Below are 19,181 nucleotides of genomic sequence, written 5' to 3'. Positions count from 1 at the left end.
CCCCCCCCGCCCCACCTTATCTTCCCAACTCACCTCTTAGATGGGGCTGGAAATGTCACTGGCAATGCTGTAGTGTGGTTGGTTCCCTGTAGCCAGGCAATACTCAGGAGAGGTAACCAGCGCAAGCCAGTAGCCCTGCAAGAGGGCACAATAACACGAGGGCCGTGGATGGTTGCCCTTTCTCCTGCCGTCTTGGCTATAGAAGAGCCTATTAGAGCAACGCAATGTGATACTGTGACTCTGTACAAACCGGCCTACGTGAAGGCGGAAGTGGGTTCAAGTAGCCCATGATAGGATGCCCAGAAACCGAGGCCGAAGTTGGCCGGTTTTTCCCTCTCGCTCATCCCGACCTGCTGTTATGCCTACCCTCCCCCGGACACATATAAAGGAGGCAGATATCAACCAAGCGGTATCGAGTATATCACTTCCTTTCGAGAACATTCTTGCCAGGCACCCACCCGTCATCCCAACACGCAGGACTACCCTATTCCCGTCAAACGTGCAGCTTCAATCTTCAAGATGCTCTCCAACACTCTTCGTGCGCTTACATTGGCCACTTTGGTCTCTTTGCCACAATATGCCACTGCAGAGGTTCACGGCGCATCAGCGGTAGGCACAATGGGCCCCGTCGCATTCCTCTGGCCGGAAGACCGCCCATGGTCAGCAGACTTTGACAATATTGCGCCATGTGGCAGCAATGCACCCATCACCAACCGAACATCGTTCCCTATGAGTAAGTTTAACACATGGCTGGCGTTCACAAGTCGTTATATTTTGCAACGAACGATGCTAATGCTTCACTTTTAACAGGCAAGGGTGCCGTTTCACTGTCGATCAGCGAGGAGGCGTTCCACGTTGCTTTCCGCATGGCCTACGGCAACAGTGTGTACTCTTGTTGGGGCAGTGCGCCTTCAGTACTAACTCTCATCCATAGACCCAACTCTCCAAACCGAATTCACCACCGAAGTTGTACACGACGTCGTCTCGGTCGCCCCTGGTCATCAATGCTACCCAGTTCCCAAGACCCCCAGTGAAGTTACCTCGGGCACAAATGCAACCATTCAACTAGAGTATTATTCCAAGTACGAAGATGGCCCCACCGAGAAATTCTATGCCTGTGCAGATGTTGTGAGTATCACTCGTAATCTAGTAGTTGATGAGGATTAGCGTTAACATGTCTTATAGACACTCATCGATGCGGAGGTCTTCACGACCACCATCCCTTGCTTCAATGTTACCTCTGCTGAATTCGAGCTCCCTGCTTCAAGCACTCCATCTTCCGTAGCTGCCCCCTCAGCTGCAACCGGCACGACCACCACTACCGAATCTAAGGGAAGCGGCATCTCGACAGGTGCCCTCGCTGGAGCCATTGTGGGTGCCACTCTTGGAGGTCTCCTGATCTTTAGCTTGGTTGGGTTCTTCATCTGGCGTAAGGTTTCAGCCAACAAGAAGCAGCAGAGTGAACAATTCCCAGCCATGGGACAAAAGAATGTCGCTCCTTCTCTTGCCTCTGCTGATACCCGGGTTTAAAGTGGATAGCCCCAGTCGTTGTGGGGAAGCTTGCTGAGAGGGAAATGAAGAGATGGAATTTAGTAAAAAGGTGAAGGCTGGAAGGAGACACAAGGCCTGCCAATAGCGAAGAAACCGTCTCGATTTTAGGACGAGTAATAACCTGTACGGAGCTATATGATTTATGATACGCTTTCCGCTACTCACCACTCTCACTTCTTTATATTCAAACAACTTGAACCCTATTCCCTATCCATAAATGTAGTCCGGCTCTGTTAAAAAGGGGCTCAGGGGAGGCACACAAGTAGCGCACTATGCCTATTAAAGCATAGTTCGCGTAACCACTTCCAAAGTCCAAACATCCCTTCTCATCAAACAATCCCTTGACATGCACCCGTACGTCATTCGTCGATTAACCCGCTCGTTTTGTCCATTACCATTGCCATTCTCGCACATAATGCAAAAAAAATCAAAAATATCAATTCCGCACATAGATAGGACGGCGAATGAACCACGTGGTAATGTGAGGAATGATTCATGCTTTTGTTTTCCAGCAGTTCGCTATTTTCCTAAATGAATAGATCAGAGGCGAAGCCTCAAATGCTGATTCGGATTGTGCATGTAGAGGCTCCACAAAGTTATACTAGATGATGTCGAACAAGTCAACGAGGATATAAGATTGTTTCAACTGGTACTGGTTGAGTCTGGGAATTTGATAAAGGTGTGTACTTCGCCAACTTATAATTCGAATGCTCCATAACTGGAGCCATACATAATTCCTAGTTGGAATTATAAGTACTCTATACCATTCCTTGTTGTGTTTTTTGGAATTATTCCTGCCACTGTTTCGCATTTCTTGCTAGATATAAGCGCTTGCCAACCAACAAATTTTATATCATATTATCCCCTAATCCTCGTCCCCTACTCTTATCCAGATCCATTATTTTAACTTCCTAACCTTCCCACCACGCCCAGTTCCTCCCTGGACAATGGCTAGACGTATACGTCCCCTCGACCCCCAAAGCGGGAGGCTTCACCATAACCTCTGCGCCCTCAGAGCTATTACCCCAATCGCCCTCTGCAAATCCAACCAGCAATCCAGACCAACAGAAGCCTCACATTCAACTAGCTATCCAGCGCTCACCCCTCAATCCACCAGCAGCCTGGCTCTGGCAGCCCGCCTCATCAATCCTAGGAAAAGAACTGCAAGTCCGAGTCGGAGGATCGTTCACATGGCCGCCTCCTCTATTTCCCAGTCTGATAATGTCAACCTCCGCCGCTAGTCAACAAGAGCCGAGGCAGTCAAAACCAGGGGAGAAAGCGGCACCAAAACGAGTTCTGTTTATCGCAGGAGGCGTAGGCATTAACCCCCTAATAAGTATGTTGCGCCAAATTGCGCTCGACTTCCAAACCCGAAGACACAGTCCAGAATTCGACATCAAATTCCTCTATACGACTCGTGATCCTGGTGTTGAAAATAGGGGGCGGATTTTATTCCTTGAGCCGATTAGCAAGGCGATTGTGGGGTTAGGTGAACGAGCAGAGTTGGAGCTATTCTTGACGGGCAACGAACAGGAGAATGGAGAGGATTATGTGAGGGTCAGCGATATGAATATCCCTTTCAAGCGGAGGAGGATTAATCCAGGAGATTTACTTGAGGCTTTGGGGCCGGTGGAGGAGAGAGAGGATGTGGTGTGCTACGTTTGTGGGGTGCCGGGGATGACAGATGCATTTGTGGAAATACTCAAGAAAGCGGAGGGAATGGATGAGAGAAATATTTTGTTTGAGAAGTGGTGGTAATGTTTGGCTGCCGCACGCCAGCTATTTCAGCTTCCGAAGTCGTAAGAGCACCGATCTAGAAAGTGTATTAGAAGTATATAGAGTCGTCCCGGCTATCCTGATTCTAAGACTATGCTTGGGCTAACAAATTAAGCTTATTCTCTTCATCTTCCAACACATCTTCAACCTTTCTAAGAGTATTTTCGGGTGAAGGTAGCAGTTGCTCAGCCAATCCCTCTATCCCACAGAGCAGACTATCCGGGCTGCATTCCCTATAGGAAGAATGATCCCAGGCCTTGCCAGCTTGGTTCTTGCTCTCTAGTATACCAAACCCTTCACTCCATGACCAGTAATACGCATGTGGGAATATAACCATGAATTCCTTCTCGCGCATGGTGACTTCGAAGAATATGATTTCCCATATTTTCAGAATCTTCGGCGGGATCCATATCCCAAGATGCCGAGCGAATTGGGAGCAGTGCTGGGTCGGTATCTGTGTTCGAAATTCTTGGACCAATCGATCCTCAAAAGCTGCTTTTTGTGAAGGAGGGACAATGATCCAATGTTGAGGGTCGCCGCGATGGTGGTATATCACGGTATTGAGACATAGAGTCGAAGTTCGGACCGTTACAGGAATGCCTGCTGTGACGACGGTGATGGATCCACGATGAAGTTCACCGTACCCATTTTCGACGCATTTGGTGCGAAATGCTCGGTCCTGCGACATGAAATAAGCTGTGGTGATGCCAAGTATATCACGTAACCCTCTTGTACTCGCTGTTCAAGTCAGCGACCGTGATTGCGCATAAGATTAATTTGTTACCGTCAATATCGCCAAACTGGGCGCCTACGGGTTCACCACTTTCCAGCTTGTCCATTAAAACCTGGAGGCTATCCATGTTTTTTGCATTACGTTCTGTCTCCCGAACCGTCTCCATAAAAGCTGGATTCGATTTCGTTATCGTGATGCTGTAAATATTCGCTGGTGATAGCTTCTGCGCGACATAGGTACCCATATTGAACCCTAGTTCGACAGAAGAAGATGCTCCAATCGTTGTCCGAAGACTAGGTCTAATTAAACACAATCCTAATGCCTACATAGCAAGAGGCTCACAAATAGGCCGGTATCTTCAGGACTAGGAGGCAACCATATTTTTGAGCGAACCCATTCTTGATCCGCGCGTCAATGAATTCGTCTCGGACGGTGGGTCCTCTCAGTTCGAGCACCGATACTGATGGCACAATAATTTCGTCGGAATTAAGACCTGTGCCATGTTCTGATATCGAGCATTGTACTCGGCGAGAACTAAGCATGCTTTGAGGCGGCGAGAATGCTGTGAAAGGCAGTGTGCTTCTATCTAACAATGGGTCTTTCTAAAACTATGATCAGCGGTATCCAGGCCCTTCCACAGCGCTAGGCGCTCACCTGTTAAGGGGTGTATTATAGACCCTATCACGGATATTTTCTAGCATAACGTTGTTTACAATGAATAAGGGGGGTAATTTGTGCTGCAAAAGCTGTGAAATTGGTAAGTGATTGTAAAAGAGAGCGACCTTCTTGCCCAAAGTTAAATAGAAGAGCAAATTAAGAAGGCGCAACAGACACACTAGAGTCCAGGGGACTTTCACTACTCATATCAATTGCCTGATTCTTCACAGGATCGAGTGGAGGGCTATACTTGATAGAGCCAAGGCTCATTAGGTATTCAGGAACCGGATGCAAAAGCCTTAGTAAAGTGGGCCAAGCAATGCAAGTCATTACATCGTGCCCGGGCTCTGGTCCAGGCATAGCCCAATACCTAGTGTCCAGGAACATAAATAGAAAGCACCCGGTTGAAGCGCTAACGTCACCTTGGTGGTTAGTAACAGGCAGTAGAGGCATACAAAGATACCACCGGTATTGTGCAAGCGATATCGAATAGCAAGGCGAGCTGCCAATTCGGCGCCACACTAATGGACTACATGATGACTATCCAATACCAACCTAACTTTTTTATAATGGACCTTCAAACTTAGCACAGAAAATGGCCTGTTGTTATTTTAGAATCGCTATGGCATACTACGTTCATACAGGTTCCGACCAGTTTACCAGATCCGACACCTGCCCCGCAGAGGGATGCGTATATGAAATTTTCAGGCGCAAACGCAACGGAGGCTGATTCAAAATTAGCAGGTAGTGTAACAAATGTCGAAGGACCACTTACCCCTTTACTTCCTGTAATTCTCATGGACTGGGTCGCTTCATCGCCTGGCCCCAATTCCGAACTTGACATCGCGTTTAATTGAAGTTTCTGGGTCTTCGGGACAGCCGCTTGAAGAGCAACGGCGGATAAGGACTGATGTATTGACGTATTCTGAAATCGTGCCAATACTTGTATCATACCTTCAGCATTTCGTTGTAACTGAAGGGCAATGTTGAGATCATTTTGGCCGTAACAGGAGTGAGTAGGAATTGATGGTGCTGCTGATGGGGGTGGTGGTGACGACATCCCAGAGAAGAGGTCGTTTGAAGGAGTAGCTGCTTGTGGCTGAGATTGTGACGCGCTAGAACTATCAAAGAGATCCATAATCGAACTCATGTTGGACTGCTGTGGGGTAGGAGATGTGGCTGTTGGTGATGGGCTACCGCCAAGAATATCAGCGAGCAGGTCTGCGTTGTTCGATGAACCATTGGCACCAAGATCCGTTGATGGGACACTGCCATCGCCCATCAAATCAAATAACAGGTCTTCTTCTGCTGGTTTCGCACTCTTTGACTTTCGCTTGGTTGCCTTGGTGGATTTCTTCGCGGCTTCACCCAACACCCTCGACTCCTCCTTAATCTGGGGAGGGGGCATCTTCTCCAAAACACCCCTCCGGATCGCGTCATAACCGAAAAGATTCCCATATTCTACCGCACGCTGTTGTACTTCAACATCCAGACTAGCCGAATGGCTTTGCAGTATTCGTCGGATTCTATCAATCTGGGCTGGATCCGAAAAGCGTGTTGTGAGTTTCATTAGCGATGTGATGATGTATTCGGTCGCGATTTGTGTAGCATAACTGCTATTTAGGATCGAAGAGAATAGATCTACCACCTCGCTCTCCTTCACTTCTTGCACCAACTCTTCTTCTTCATATTGGCCACCTCGAAGGAGAGCATCGCCATATTCACCAATACACCATGCGCCGGCAAGTGTCAGACTCTCCTGGGTAATATCCTTCTTCAAGCTGGCATATAACTTTTGCACAGCATATGTTTGCAGTTCTGGCGTTGTAGCAATAAGTCTAATAAACGACGACAGGATCTGCTCCTTAACATAGTTCCCAGCAAGTGATAGCACTCTGAGCATGGTATCAATGTGCCATCGCTTGTTCGGCGAAAACCTATCAGCAGCGACGCCAATCTGACTGGTCATTATTGGCTTGAATTCGTTGTCTGCAACTTCCAGGAAGGCCAGCAGCTCCCTGATCAGTAATCTGACATTACTCTCGTTGATCAGTGTGAAACTCAGATCGAGCGCGCGCCTCCGGATGCTAATATCTGGATCACGCAAACATTCGAGGATGGTATTCCGATGTCTTTGGACAGCGTTTGGCTCGACAGCGACAACTTTGATGAGCGTATTCAGTGCCACATAGCGAATATTGTTATCCCTATTGGAGAGAAACTTGCCAAGGATATTAACCCCAAGCACTCTCAGCCCTGAATCAGCTTCGATGTCAAGGATGGTTAGGACCGCTTCGTATAGAATCGAGTTGCCAACATTCTTCGAGGAATCAGTGTTTGTTGCAACTTGGGCTAGAATGTCGTTGAATTGTTCACTCGTCTGCGCATCACCCCGTCCGAGTACTCTTAATAACTGTAAGATCTTCACTTGAAGGAATGGATCTGTGATGCCAGTGACATCGTGCTCTGGCGCATATCCTGAGCTCGCCAGCGCTTTTAATGTGCGCACAAGGCTTGGAATGAACGGTCTGAATTTCTCCACGACCCCTTCCTCTCCCCCTTCGGCCTCATCGGCCTCGCAAAGGCTCGTCACCAAGGTGAGGCCGCAGAGTAGGACGCCGTGGTTACGGTCGGACAGAAGCGCTGCTGCCTTTTCGAGGAAATGCTCCTGAAGATCGGGCACTTTCCTGCATATCCGCATACCACAGAGGGCAGCTTTTCGTCGGATATATGGGTTCGCAGTAGAGAGGAGGGTTTCGATTTCAGGGAATAGATCTCGAGACATTTCAACTGAAGCAATGTTTCCTAGCGTGCATAGAGCAAGTCCGACGATATATTGGTTGGAATGATTGAGATCGCTACCGGACCGAAAATGTTAGCCAAAGCCAACGGGTATCTTGCAATAATCCACACTTACTTTTTGAGCGAGTTTGTGACCAAAGTCAGCACCTCCTGGTTCTCGTCTAGCAATAACATCGTGCCCAAGTATCCTAACCGTTTATCTGCGAACCGTGGCGATGCAAGAAGCTTGAGACATTCGATCTGGCCAAAATGGGTCCGCTCCCCGAGAGTGAAAAGGTATAGTAGCTTTGCGACATTATTCCGCCTAGGCAGGCTCGTCAACTTGAGTCCGAAGGGTGTTAAGCAGCGCGGCTTCCGGCCTCCTACCTGACGTTTGAGTCCCCGCTCTCCTCTCTAAAGCTTGCTCGTATGGCGGCACTTTCCTTTTGCACCACAGCGCGCTCATCGGCGATTGTCTTGGACGCACGCACATTGCGGATGAATTGCTTCACTTCAAACCGTCAGCTGGGGGGAAACTTATCACACAAAGTTTGAATTAGGAGGGTTTACAAGAACTCATCCTAGCTGGGTGTCGGGCCCCTCACTGGGCCAACCGGGAAAATGCCGACCAGCTTCAGGCAAGGCAATTGCGATATTGCGGAAAAGAGCACGGTGTGTTGGTAGGATAACGGGCTGGTATCGTGGGAAGGGTACTTTCAAGCATACGCGGTAGGCAATGAGACATTCGGGGGTTCCGTTGTCGATATTGATGGACGACTTTCGCTTGGGGTTCCAAAGTCCGAGTACGTACAAATACGAGTACGAGTGGGTTACTTACTCCACTCGATGTGGATCAGTGGATTTGCAGCCTCAGGCCACAAGAGTATTATTACTCAGCAGTAAAAAATAACATGCCTTAGGCCGCAATCTAAATATAGGAAGCATCGTGTTTAGGTAAGGTATACTCCGTACATTACCTAGGTACAGCAGTTAATGCCTCATCTGTTGTTTGTTGATACTGCCGAGGCATAAGGCACTAACACCCGAAGAGGGCAAGACGTTGACGCTACAGCCACTTCCTTCAGGGGTCGCCTTAGCCAATAATGGACGCCCCCGAATGCGAGGCTGTGGCTGATGATGATGACGCCGGACGACGCGGCGACAATCATGGACGGACAGAGTCAAGACTCCGGACGGACAAAGAGAGGCTCCTGCAGCTTCTGACTGCTGACATACCGGTCCTTCGCTCTTCGTATTTTGTCTACGTCAAGCTCACTCCTCCTTGTTAGTTATATTACCTCGGTATCTACTACGTGCACAGTCAGAGCACGTTAGGCATCTCCCTAATGATAGGAAAATCCAATGTAGCCCCCAGAAGGTCCAGATAATCAAACCTTTAAAAGACCTCGAAAAAGAGTTCTTAATCCCATCACTCCTCCAAAAGCTTCCCGAGCGGCATTTTGGCTGTCCATTACCGGTTGAGATCCCACTCTCGCGATGTCTACCTCCGCAGAGATTTTAGTCAATGGGAACGGAAAGGCCGGCCATGGCCATATCCTTCGTCCTCGCGCCGTCAAACCTCCCAACCCAGCTGTTCTACGGACCCAGAGCGAAGAAGGCCTGCTAGTTGTGAGCGAGGATGGGAATGGCAATATATCGGGGCAGACGAGGTATTTCGTTCTTTGCATCTATATCTATACACATATGTTGAACATCACTAATAACGCCTTTCCAGTGGCCGTTCCACTCCAGTTCCAGCAGATGCGCCTCCATCCGCCCACCACATATCTTCTGCGCGTAAGCATATCAGAGCTGAGAATCGCCGTCGATTATTTCCGACCATCGAATATGCCTCGAGGGTATCGCACTTAGATCCCATGAGCGATTACCGGGACTTTCAGGGATTCTACATCTTGTTTTGGATTGCCCTGACAATTATGGCCATAACGACTATGCTGCGGAATATCAAGGATACTGGCTATCCCATGCGCGTGGAGATCTGGCACTTATTTGCGATCAAGGTTTGGGAGCTTGCTGTGGCAGATTTCCTGATGGTAGCCACCACCTCCATTAGCTTGCCCCTACATCGACTCTTCAGAAGTTCGATTGGGGAAAAACTAGGTCTCCGGTGGGCAGGGGGCGGAATGGCCATTCAGAGCATTTACCAAACCGTCTGGCTCGCGTTTTGGGTTGCGTACGTTTTTTCCGGCCCCGGGTTGCTTTCTATTGCTAAGCCCTTTTTAGAGTTCCTTTCCGTCGTGATTGGACTTGGACTGCCCAAGTCTTTTTAACCCTCCATACTCTCACTCTACTCATGAAGATGCACTCTTACGCGTTCTATAACGGTCACCTTAGCGAGACAGAACGAAGATTGCGGGCCCTTGATGACCCGTCGACAGGAGAGTCGAAGGAGCCAGCATATCAATATCCGAGTGCTGGGCAACCATTGGTATCAACCGAGCAAGAGGACACCGCCAAAGAAAGGCTAGATGTATCAGAGCTACAGGAAGACCTGGCCCTTGAGCTTATATCCCCCATGGGGAACATCACATACCCGAAAAACCTGACCTGGTCAAATTATGTGGATTACTTATGTTGCCCTACGCTTTGCTACGAGCTAGAGTATCCGCGCACAAGTGGCATTGTTTGGTCCCAACTGGGTTACAAAATTCTGGCTGTATTTGGCGTCATCTTCCTCCTGACGATCACCTCCGAAGAATTCATAGTGCCAGTGCTAGCCGAGGCGGCTACACGTCTCGAGATGGTCGACTCGTTTTCCGAGACGGCACTTATCTTGGCGGAATCCATATCCATGCTCCTCTTCCCTTTTATGGTCATCTTCCTTCTAGTTTTCCTTGTCATCTTCGAGTATGTTCTTGGTGCTTTTGCCGAGATAACACGTAAGCCCCCTTACCTCTCGATTATTTGGGAGAACTGCTGACCCCATTTCAAGGCTTCGCAGATCGGAGGTTCTACTCAGATTGGTGGAATAGCACGGATTGGCTTGAATTCTCCCGTGAATGGAACATTCCTGTACACCACTTTTTCCGCAGACATGTCTACAGCGCCTCAAGGCCACATATTGGTCGTCCCATGGCAACGCTCATCACGTTCCTCATCTCCGCAATTGGCCACGAAATAGTGATGGCGTGCATCACGAAGAAGATCCGAGGATACGGATTCCTTGCTCAGATGAGCCAGCTGCCCATCGTCATGTTGCAGCGCACGAAATGGGTCAAGGGGAAGAAGGTATTGAACAACGTGTGTTTTTGGTGCTCGATGATTCTGGGATTGAGCATGATGTGTTCGTTGTATGTTCTTTGTTGATATATCGGCTAGATGTGGTGGAGTCTGGTCGTGTTGTTTACATACCTGTGTGTCGTTCCCATATACCCAATATAAATCGCAATCCTTTTTATCCTCTGTAAATTATATCTCTACTTTACGAATCAAATGATTATTTAACGTAAACGTCAATCTCAATAGACGCCGTAGCAATTGCCCATAAATCCCTTATTAGTAAAAGTAACCCAACACCTAAATATATAAAGCAACAGCTGCCGGCCAGTTCTTCCACGACACAGCTAATATCCAAACAAGGGAATATAGCGCGACGAAGGCTAAGACCATTCTTTTCAAATTGCGTCTGTCCTTTTACTGAGACCGGCCTAATCCGCTCTTGTGTTGAATAGAACTGCGGTCATCTACTGCTGCTGCTGCTGCTGTTTTCCCATCGAGGGGTACTACTAGGAGATTAGAAGCTGCATGGGCATCGGATTTAAAACCAGCAAGGGCACAGATACAACATAACACAACAATCAAAGAGCAATAGTGAGACATCATGGATCTGTCATTTGGAACACCTAACTACTGCACTACCACAGTTACCGTCACAAGCGTCAAACCCATCTACTTCGCAACATGACCATTTCCAACAATGGGACTTTTAGGGTCACCAACACTACCAGGACCGCTGCCACTGCCGCTACTTCCATTCCTTTCCTTATCTGCATCATACCAGACGGCTTTTCCGATTTGCGGAGGATACGAGGGACCAGGAGCATCACCATCGCTCTGCGTGAAGCCGGACAAGTTACTCAGCATGCTACTACTTCTCCCTCGAGTCCTATAGCCTTGCGGCTGTGTAGGGAGCTGAGTAGAATAGATACTAGGAACATATCCTCCAGTGGTGGCTGGCATAGCCGGATTCCAAGGATATGCGGCGCTGGCAAGGCCCTCAGGAATCACATCAGGACCGAAAGCAGAGCTCGCATGGAGATTCGGCACACTGGTTGTGGGGCTTGCGGCTGCGTATATCTCGGCCTGCTGCATAGTATCGATATTCCTATACATAACTTGAAGAGCCGCAGTTGTTTCCAGTACTTGGGCATTCAAAACAGCAAGACGGTCGTTGTATATTATATCAATCTTAGCCCTTTCTGTATCCTTCGCCTGTCTCTCGCGTTCTTTCCTCTGAACCTCGTCCAAGCCTTTAGCATTTGCGTCTGTAATACGCTCATGCTCCCCGTTGAGTTTGGCAATTCGGGATTGCATACGTTCACGCTTCTGCTGGAGGGTGGAGATTTCATTATTCAGGGTGGAGATATCGCGTTCGGCGGCTTGCTTGGTGTTGTTGAATTCGGATCGGGATTGCTTGTGCTGTTCTTTTTGGGTTTGGAATTCGGATTTTGAGGATGCATAGAGCGATGCATCGTCCTTGGGAACAGTCTCGAGCGACTTGATTTCCTCCGCAAGAGAAATAAGGGCGTCTTCAGCCTGTTTTGTATGAAGATGGTTCTGCTGGATCTTCTGTCTGACGCGGTCATCGTTGCCACCAGAAGAAGCAATACTATTAGCGAGCTTGTCGATTTCCTTTCGAATGGAATGTAGCTTCGCTCGTTGATCTTTGCGTTCCCGTTTCTGGCGGTGCCGTTCTTCCGTGAGCTTCACTTCTGATGAGGCAATAGAGGTTTTCAGTGTTGTAGTTGGAGAACCGGGTCGACCGCTGACCTGAGGGTTTGGAGACAGCCCAACTGCTGTATCCGCGGTAGGAGCCTGAAGCGTTCGAACATTGGTAGAGAAAATTACGGTATGATCGGCGGTGCTAACAAACTCGCATTCGTAGTTGGACGCAGGCGCAAGGCCGAAAACCTCCCCACTCCATCTAGAATCCTGCCTTGCCGGGCGCTCGGGGTCAATAGCCGCATTGATGCGGGTAGGCTGCCAAATTGTCTGATTAACACGGACATAAAAAGGTTTTGACTTGTCAACCCCAGATGAATCCACATTCTTCTCCTCACAACTCTCAGACGGGGTATAGTTGGGAAAGTAACTCGTGCTAAACAACACCTCATCAGTTCCAACATATGTTATCCATATTCGATCTGCTTCGGTATTGAATGGCGCATTTCCGAGGTTGTTGATGTCTGTTGCGTTTGTGCCGGCAGACTCGGCTGCAGTATGCGAAGTTTCGTATTCCTTTACCACCACGATCTTCGTGCTAGCTAGGGCAGCCCACAGAGGCTGTCGTATACGGACCTGGGCACTCTGCTTCTTCTTCTTCTTTGAACTAACGGTGTTGGTAACGGGCAGGGGTGTTGTGGGATCGTTGTCTTGACTTTGCGAGGCGGGAACTGAGAAATCGTTGCCGGGATCTGCCAGTGCTTTCCCTGCTTCTGGGTCGTTGATAGAAGTTGACGTATCCCGTTTTTCTCTCAAGTTCCTCCTAACATACCAATCTCGAACATAACGTACAAGCCCTTGGGCAAGAATGTGTATAGCAAGAATGCTTCGAATCCAACCATGCGCTCCCTTCTTATTGACACTGTGAGCGGTCTGTTCTAGCGGGTCATCGGGATCTGGTGATCCCAAGATTCGGTTTGATGAGGAAAGCAGAGCACGGAGACCTGATTGCTTCATGTCGCCATTGCGAGTAAAATGTGACATGCCCACAATGGAAAAGCAAATAAAAATATTCTTTAGGCCAGCATCCCTACCATTGGTTCCGCCACCTAGGGTAAACGCAATCACGGTTTGGGCTAGGTCCAGTGCAATATCCTGAGCGGGGTTCCACAAAAACAGCCATATCATCAAGACAAACAAATCCACGACCAAGATTGTTGCAACAGATGGTGTCCCCATTGTCCCTTCAAATATGTCCGTGAAGCTCAATCCCGTGGCCGTCGAGCTCGAGGGTGGGACAAAGGTTAAGGTTGCAAAGAGGAGATGAATGAGCGAGAGGAAGGTCGGCGGAAGTTGGAGTAGGACAATGAGGATGGCAATCGTATCGTACAGCGGACAGGACCGCAAGACGGTGAGGGCAAGATTGAGAGGACCGACGTCACGGTGCACGGCGGGGTTCTTTGCCGCGTTGACATCGATACGGCGGTGATATTCATTGGATATGCCGGGGACATTGTGGTAGGATTCGGACGAGGAGGACTCCGAGTACGCGCCAGCGGAGGGCCGCCTCACGTTTCCGTTTCCGTTGGACATCTTGGGATCTGCAGCGGAATGAGCATCTGCTGGGTGTGGTTGTGTTTGCCTAGCATGTCCGTTTGTCTGTGGATATGGAGATGAAGCGTTCGAAGGCAGAGATGGGAGTGGTGGCGTGGGCGTTGGAGACTTTGAATTGTTCTCTGGTTGTTTCGCATGCCCGTTGAGATGGCCATTACTCTTCTGCCTCTGCACCCTCTTTCCGGGCCCTACAAGTCCATTCTCATGCCTGGTATCGCGTTGGTTTGCAACACCCTGCTGACGCTTTGCTGTGGCCTGGCCACGAGGCATACGCTTTTGCTGACCCAGAGCGACTTCCGAGTCAGCGAGAGGGAGCTGGAGCTGGGCTGAACCTCAGCCTGAACAATCCGCAGCTCTGCTCCGTTGATGCCTCCTGGGGGAAGTCTATAGCCAGTGATGACCGAGTCGAGAGCAGGACGAAGCGTGTCTTTGTGGATTCCTCATCCGAAGGCGACGGAGTCCAGGTGGTGGATTAAGAATAACGGGTGATGTTGGTGGTGGTGGTGGTGGTGGATGTGGGTGTGGTTATGGTGATGTTCGTGAGTTTTGGCGGTGGTGGTGGTTTGGCGAAAATCCGGCAGCTACGGGAAACTGGCGACGCAAATCCTAAATTTGGGGCTGATGGGCTACAAGTACTTAGTGCGCGGTCCGCTCTTCCCGGCGCCTTCGCCGTCTTTTCTTTTACAACCACAACCGCGATCACAACCACACAAGATTGGCCGATCACTATTGCGCAGAGCAGGCCAGACCAGATTCTTGAACTTCGCAATAGCACTCAACTATCAGATCAGGCCTTTTGCCCTCGATATCGATGCAGCCAGCAGTGCACAGGAGCTCTACGATTTACATGGATTCCCGCCAGGCCCGGTGCTAGCTAAGCCACCCACGAGAGAAGAAGAAGCCTTTCCTTGGGGACCAAGACAAAGAAGAAAAAATAGCTGAGATACAGATTTCTACCCAGGCCAAGCCAGCTCAATGATGCCCAGCGAACACGCCGTGAGAAGGAAGCAAGAAGCCTCATGGAGTGGAGTCACCGCAGAACTTCCAGCAGCCACCCGCTGCTCAATGTTCCGAATCCGAGGCTTGCAGGGGCAGAGACACGGTGGTCGGGCACAGAATCTAATATATCCCAGATATGAGCAGAGACTCCGTTCTTCGTGCTCTGCTCTGCTCATACAAGCCTCAATTGATTATTCCCGGCCCTGTTTTGGCTCAACGCGCAGAGATAGATAGCCTTTTGGTCCCCAGGACGACATCCCACTCCCATCCGCCCACGAAGCAATCCTCCTTGACTTGGATTCCTCACCGGTGCCGGGCTCATGCCGAGCCCTCTAGTTCAGTCAAAACAATCGACATATTCCGTAAGCAGCTGAAGAGCAACAAACCTCGGGCCACGGTTGTCCATTTCTGGTATGGTAGGTTAGAAGCCCTACCTTTGTGAACCGTAATAAGGATGCAGAATCGTCGATCATTGTATAATTCCTTGCCCGATAAGCCTTGGCGAGGGGTAGAAAGCTGCAGCTCTGGGCCTATTTTGCAGTCTTTCTTGCAGATGAACCGGCTTTCCTGCACAAACCTGGACACAATTCAGTGCTTCGCGCAAACTAATGTACACACCTCCTTCTACCACAAAGTGGATTGATTGCACAATGATGCGGAGATGGTCCCTGTCACTGGAGGATATATATCTTATCCCCGCCACTCACGTTGTGTGCTGTGCCGGCACTTGGACTTAGCAAACTGATTCCCGGCGAATGGAAGAAATAAGGCGTGCGTGGGCAGCGATGTCAATGGACAGTTCTTCTCCAGGCGATGGCCCTTGATTACTAGCTCGACTGGTCACGCAGCTACGATGATATACTGGCAGCCATGGGTCTTGTTTTAACAGCTGATTGTTGATCCTGGGAGCCCAAAACATCATAGCAAAACGATGCCACCTATATTCCTCTTCTCCGACGGAGCCGACGAGGTCTTGGGCCGCGGTCACTTGATTTCGAGATTTGTTTTATGGCAGAGGGGATCGTGGCTCGGTCCGCACGCCAAACCGATGAAGTATTCGAAATTTGGTGCTGCTGAATCGTCTCACCGCTTGGATGGACATCCATCACCAAACTGAGCCATTCAAAGCTAGAGGCCGTAGCGTAGCAGAACACTGTTGAATAATCGCGTATTATCATTTGTCCAACACATCTGATCGACGCAGGCAACGCCCCAATCTGATTTGGCGTCTGCATATGCATGACTAGCTACGAGCTTAGGATGTCGATATGGCAAGGATGCTGGATAAATGTTTCACATTCCGACAAATGGCTCTTCTAATTATTAATTATTAAGTAGGGTTGCACAGTGCACATTTGTACGATACTGTACGCAGCTTACGAGCGGATATGGGGTTTGTAGAATAAGTGTAGCCACTTGACTTGATCTTAAATACAGATATATCCACTCCACGGCAATTTTCGAAGGCCCTGTGACGTGCATCTGCCGTTCCCACCTCAAACTTGGCATTTTCCCTGTGGCGTGTTGCGCTAATCCTCATGCGTCTGACACCTAAAGTTGAATATATAAATCTGATACTATGGCTGCCTCAAGGGAAAACCAAACCTTACCTATATACATTACCACCTATTCATTGCCCAAAAAGGTATTTGATGTCTGCAAGGGGGGCGTCACCCGCAGGAAACATCTCATGATTTGAGGAGGAAGGCAAGGCAATCGACCAGATTCTTAGTCCAGAGGAAGAGAACGTGGTTACTAGTAAGACCCGATCAAATATATTAGTAGGTATGTCTTAACATGGAAGATATACGCTAACAAGAACAAGCTGTGTTCAAGTTATAGAGGGACTCCCATAACTTCTGCATTACTTTGTTGCGGACTTCTAGCTCGTTGGTGGCTAGCGGGAATAGATACCGATACTGGTTCTACTCCGGGTGGGAATACCCACATGAAGCAAAAATAATGGGGGCTAATATAGGTGATGGGTTATTGTACTCAGGTATGAGCAACCGGTTTGCTTGTACTGCATCTACGCAGTAGCCCCCATCACCCCAACGCCCATCCCCCAAAGGGACTAAAGTCGTACATGTGCAGTCGCCCGCTTGAAAAATCACCCTTCGCGCTCGCGAATTATATTTCCTTCTATTTTCATCTCCACAAGGGTTTCATTCCTCTTATTTCGATTTCGGGCCCCCCATATCTTCCTTCGCGTCAGGCCTATTCCAACTCTCGTTCTCTAGCTTTCCAACGATTCCCTCAATCATGGAAATTTGCTGTGTAACCCTCTGCTTCTCCTTCTCCTGTTCCTCCCACGTACGGAGGAAGGCGTCCATCATGAAGGGGATAATAGCCGTCTTCCTCCCTTGGAGATAGTCGTAAACAACGATGTCCTCTACGCACCTCGCGGCCGGTCTCTGGTGTAATTCGGATAGAATCATGACGTCGAGGACGAAATGTGAGTCGGTTGGACTAGGCAAGCTGCGTAGCTTGTGGAAGACGGAAATGTGGTCCGGCCAGGTCATCGGCTGGAGCTATCATCAGAACATGCGTTCATGATTTAAAGGGGACCTCGAGAAGAAAGCACATACGAATTTGTAATCCGTCCTGATGCTCCTCAAAATGAGCCCATTTCCTCTTGGTGTCCATAGCTCGCACCATTCGTTTTTATGTTCCGGATCAGCATGGAGGGCATAGTTATAGGCCCAGTTGATGCGCGCACTCTCGGCCCATCGGACGTAGGTAACATTGTTAACGTGCGACTACATCAGCGACCAGAGTTAGCATTTATACACATCTGCAATTTCGAGCATGTAGAACAATCGAATTCTGGGAAACAAACCATACTATCCTGCTCCCCCCACACGACCTGCTGTCTTAACATCCCCGCTCTCTTCTTGTCAACCAGAAAACCCTCCCGCCCAGCAACAAGATCCCTCCAGTCCTCGCCCAAGGATCGGAGCACCCCGCCGGCCACGCGCGTCTGCTCGCTGTTTAGTCCAAATATGATGCATTTGCCTATTCTGGCTTTCATATCACTCAGCCATCTGGGGCTGGGTATCGCTGGGGCCGGAGCTTCTGTAGCTTCCACGCCTCGTTGTAATTGGGAGGTGATGTCGGTGCTATAGCTAGAGCGGGGGTTTTGGAAGACGGTTGAGCAGAAGCGTCGGGGGGGGACAATGCAGGGTTTGGAAGCTCCTGAAAGTATGGGAGATACTTTGGGGAGTCGAACTTTCATTTCGGGCGGTTGGATCAAGAGAGCAGAGGCCAATTGCCACCAGGAACCGAATTATTGAGAGGGCACGAAGGCGTTGTACTTGAAGCTTCCCCGCCAAAACCACAACCGCGGTTGATGTCCGATGACGGCACGGTCCGGACAAGCAGGGTTGGTGGAACCTCCACCGGGAGCAAACTACATTTTGGAAGACTGGTCAGATTTCGCACGTTTTGCAAGTCTAGACTAATACCACTTGTAGGACTTCCGAGAATTACTATCACAATCGCAATTACGGAGTGAAGCTTTAACCCCGTCAGATCTGCCCTGCAATAATAGCGCTTGCAGCCGCCACACTTCCTGGCATCATCGGCTTTATTTGCACCATTGCCATTACGACGCTCATCATACCACAACTAGGACGCGTCTCCTCCGCCATCTCAATCCCAATTCCAATCGAGCTGCGAAGGTATCTCGAGTCTTTTCATCACCACAGCAATGGTCCCGTCACCGGCAAGCCAAAGTCTTCGGCATAGGGTAATAGCTATCTACAAAGGTATTCATTTCCTGCTTCTCCCTCGTTTCCAGACATCACCTAGTTGCCCTGCACAATTATTATAAGGCTTCGCATGGAACATGATTTAATGCTACTTTGCAGAACTATTATATCTAGGCCGTGAATATCCCCTAGGTTACGAGTATTTTCGGCCACGGCTGCACAAAGCTTTCATGAGCAATGCCGGGTTGCAGGACGAGGCTGAGATCCAGCGGGGCCTAGAGCGAGCTGAGTTCGTCAAGAAAGGTATTTTTGCGTCCGCAACTCATCTATGCAAGGTGTGTAAGATATGACTGACATCTGGGTGTGGGAACCTTTAGAAATTGAAGCATTGTAAGTAAAGCTACTTAAATTTCATATCACAGAGGCTGGTATTGTAGCAGAAGGTCAATGGTGCATGA

General features: G+C 49.3%; 6 protein-coding genes across 6 annotated transcripts; 3 read left to right on the top strand and 3 right to left on the bottom strand.

Moving 5' to 3' along the window:
- Positions 1-519: 519 nt before the first annotated feature.
- Positions 520-1,530, top strand: BP5553_01098 (uncharacterized protein; the record flags this gene model as incomplete). The annotated part of the gene is made up of 4 exons (XM_032009721.1): positions 520-733; positions 811-882; positions 935-1,128; positions 1,186-1,530. 4 exons carry the CDS (start codon positions 520-522, stop codon positions 1,528-1,530), a joined length of 825 nt encoding a protein of 274 aa, XP_031873775.1.
- Positions 1,531-2,772: 1,242 nt separating this feature from the next.
- Positions 2,773-3,309, top strand: BP5553_01097 (uncharacterized protein; the record flags this gene model as incomplete). Its single annotated transcript, XM_032009720.1, has 1 exon — positions 2,773-3,309. One exon carries the CDS (start codon positions 2,773-2,775, stop codon positions 3,307-3,309), a length of 537 nt encoding a protein of 178 aa, XP_031873774.1.
- A 109-nt stretch (positions 3,310-3,418) lies between these two features.
- Positions 3,419-8,078, bottom strand: BP5553_01096 (uncharacterized protein; the record flags this gene model as incomplete). Its single annotated transcript, XM_032009719.1, has 7 exons — positions 3,419-4,065; positions 4,112-4,353; positions 4,403-4,662; positions 5,349-7,575; positions 7,635-7,823; positions 7,886-8,009; positions 8,075-8,078. 7 exons carry the CDS (start codon positions 8,076-8,078, stop codon positions 3,419-3,421), a joined length of 3,693 nt encoding a protein of 1,230 aa, XP_031873773.1.
- A 917-nt stretch (positions 8,079-8,995) lies between these two features.
- BP5553_01095 (O-acyltransferase) lies at positions 8,996-10,825 on the top strand (the record flags this gene model as incomplete). The annotated part of the gene is made up of 4 exons (XM_032009718.1): positions 8,996-9,168; positions 9,234-9,692; positions 9,743-10,398; positions 10,452-10,825. 4 exons carry the CDS (start codon positions 8,996-8,998, stop codon positions 10,823-10,825), a joined length of 1,662 nt encoding a protein of 553 aa, XP_031873772.1.
- Positions 10,826-11,407: 582 nt separating this feature from the next.
- Positions 11,408-14,284, bottom strand: BP5553_01094 (Uncharacterized protein; the record flags this gene model as incomplete). The annotated part of the gene is made up of 1 exon (XM_032009717.1): positions 11,408-14,284. One exon carries the CDS (start codon positions 14,282-14,284, stop codon positions 11,408-11,410), a length of 2,877 nt encoding a protein of 958 aa, XP_031873771.1.
- Positions 14,285-17,187: 2,903 nt separating this feature from the next.
- BP5553_01093 (Uncharacterized protein) lies at positions 17,188-18,248 on the bottom strand (the record flags this gene model as incomplete). Its single annotated transcript, XM_032009716.1, has 3 exons — positions 17,188-17,538; positions 17,602-17,772; positions 17,853-18,248. The coding sequence occupies 3 exons, from the start codon at positions 18,246-18,248 to the stop codon at positions 17,188-17,190; spliced, it is 918 nt and encodes a 305-aa protein (XP_031873770.1).
- Between the last annotated feature and the right edge of the window lie 933 nt (positions 18,249-19,181).

The sequence above is a fragment of the Venustampulla echinocandica genome, assembly GCF_003357145.1.
Source record: "Venustampulla echinocandica strain BP 5553 chromosome Unknown scaffold_0, whole genome shotgun sequence".
Classification (NCBI taxonomy): domain Eukaryota; kingdom Fungi; phylum Ascomycota; class Leotiomycetes; order Helotiales; family Pleuroascaceae; genus Venustampulla; species Venustampulla echinocandica.
This window is presented reverse-complemented; position numbering and strand designations above follow the sequence as displayed.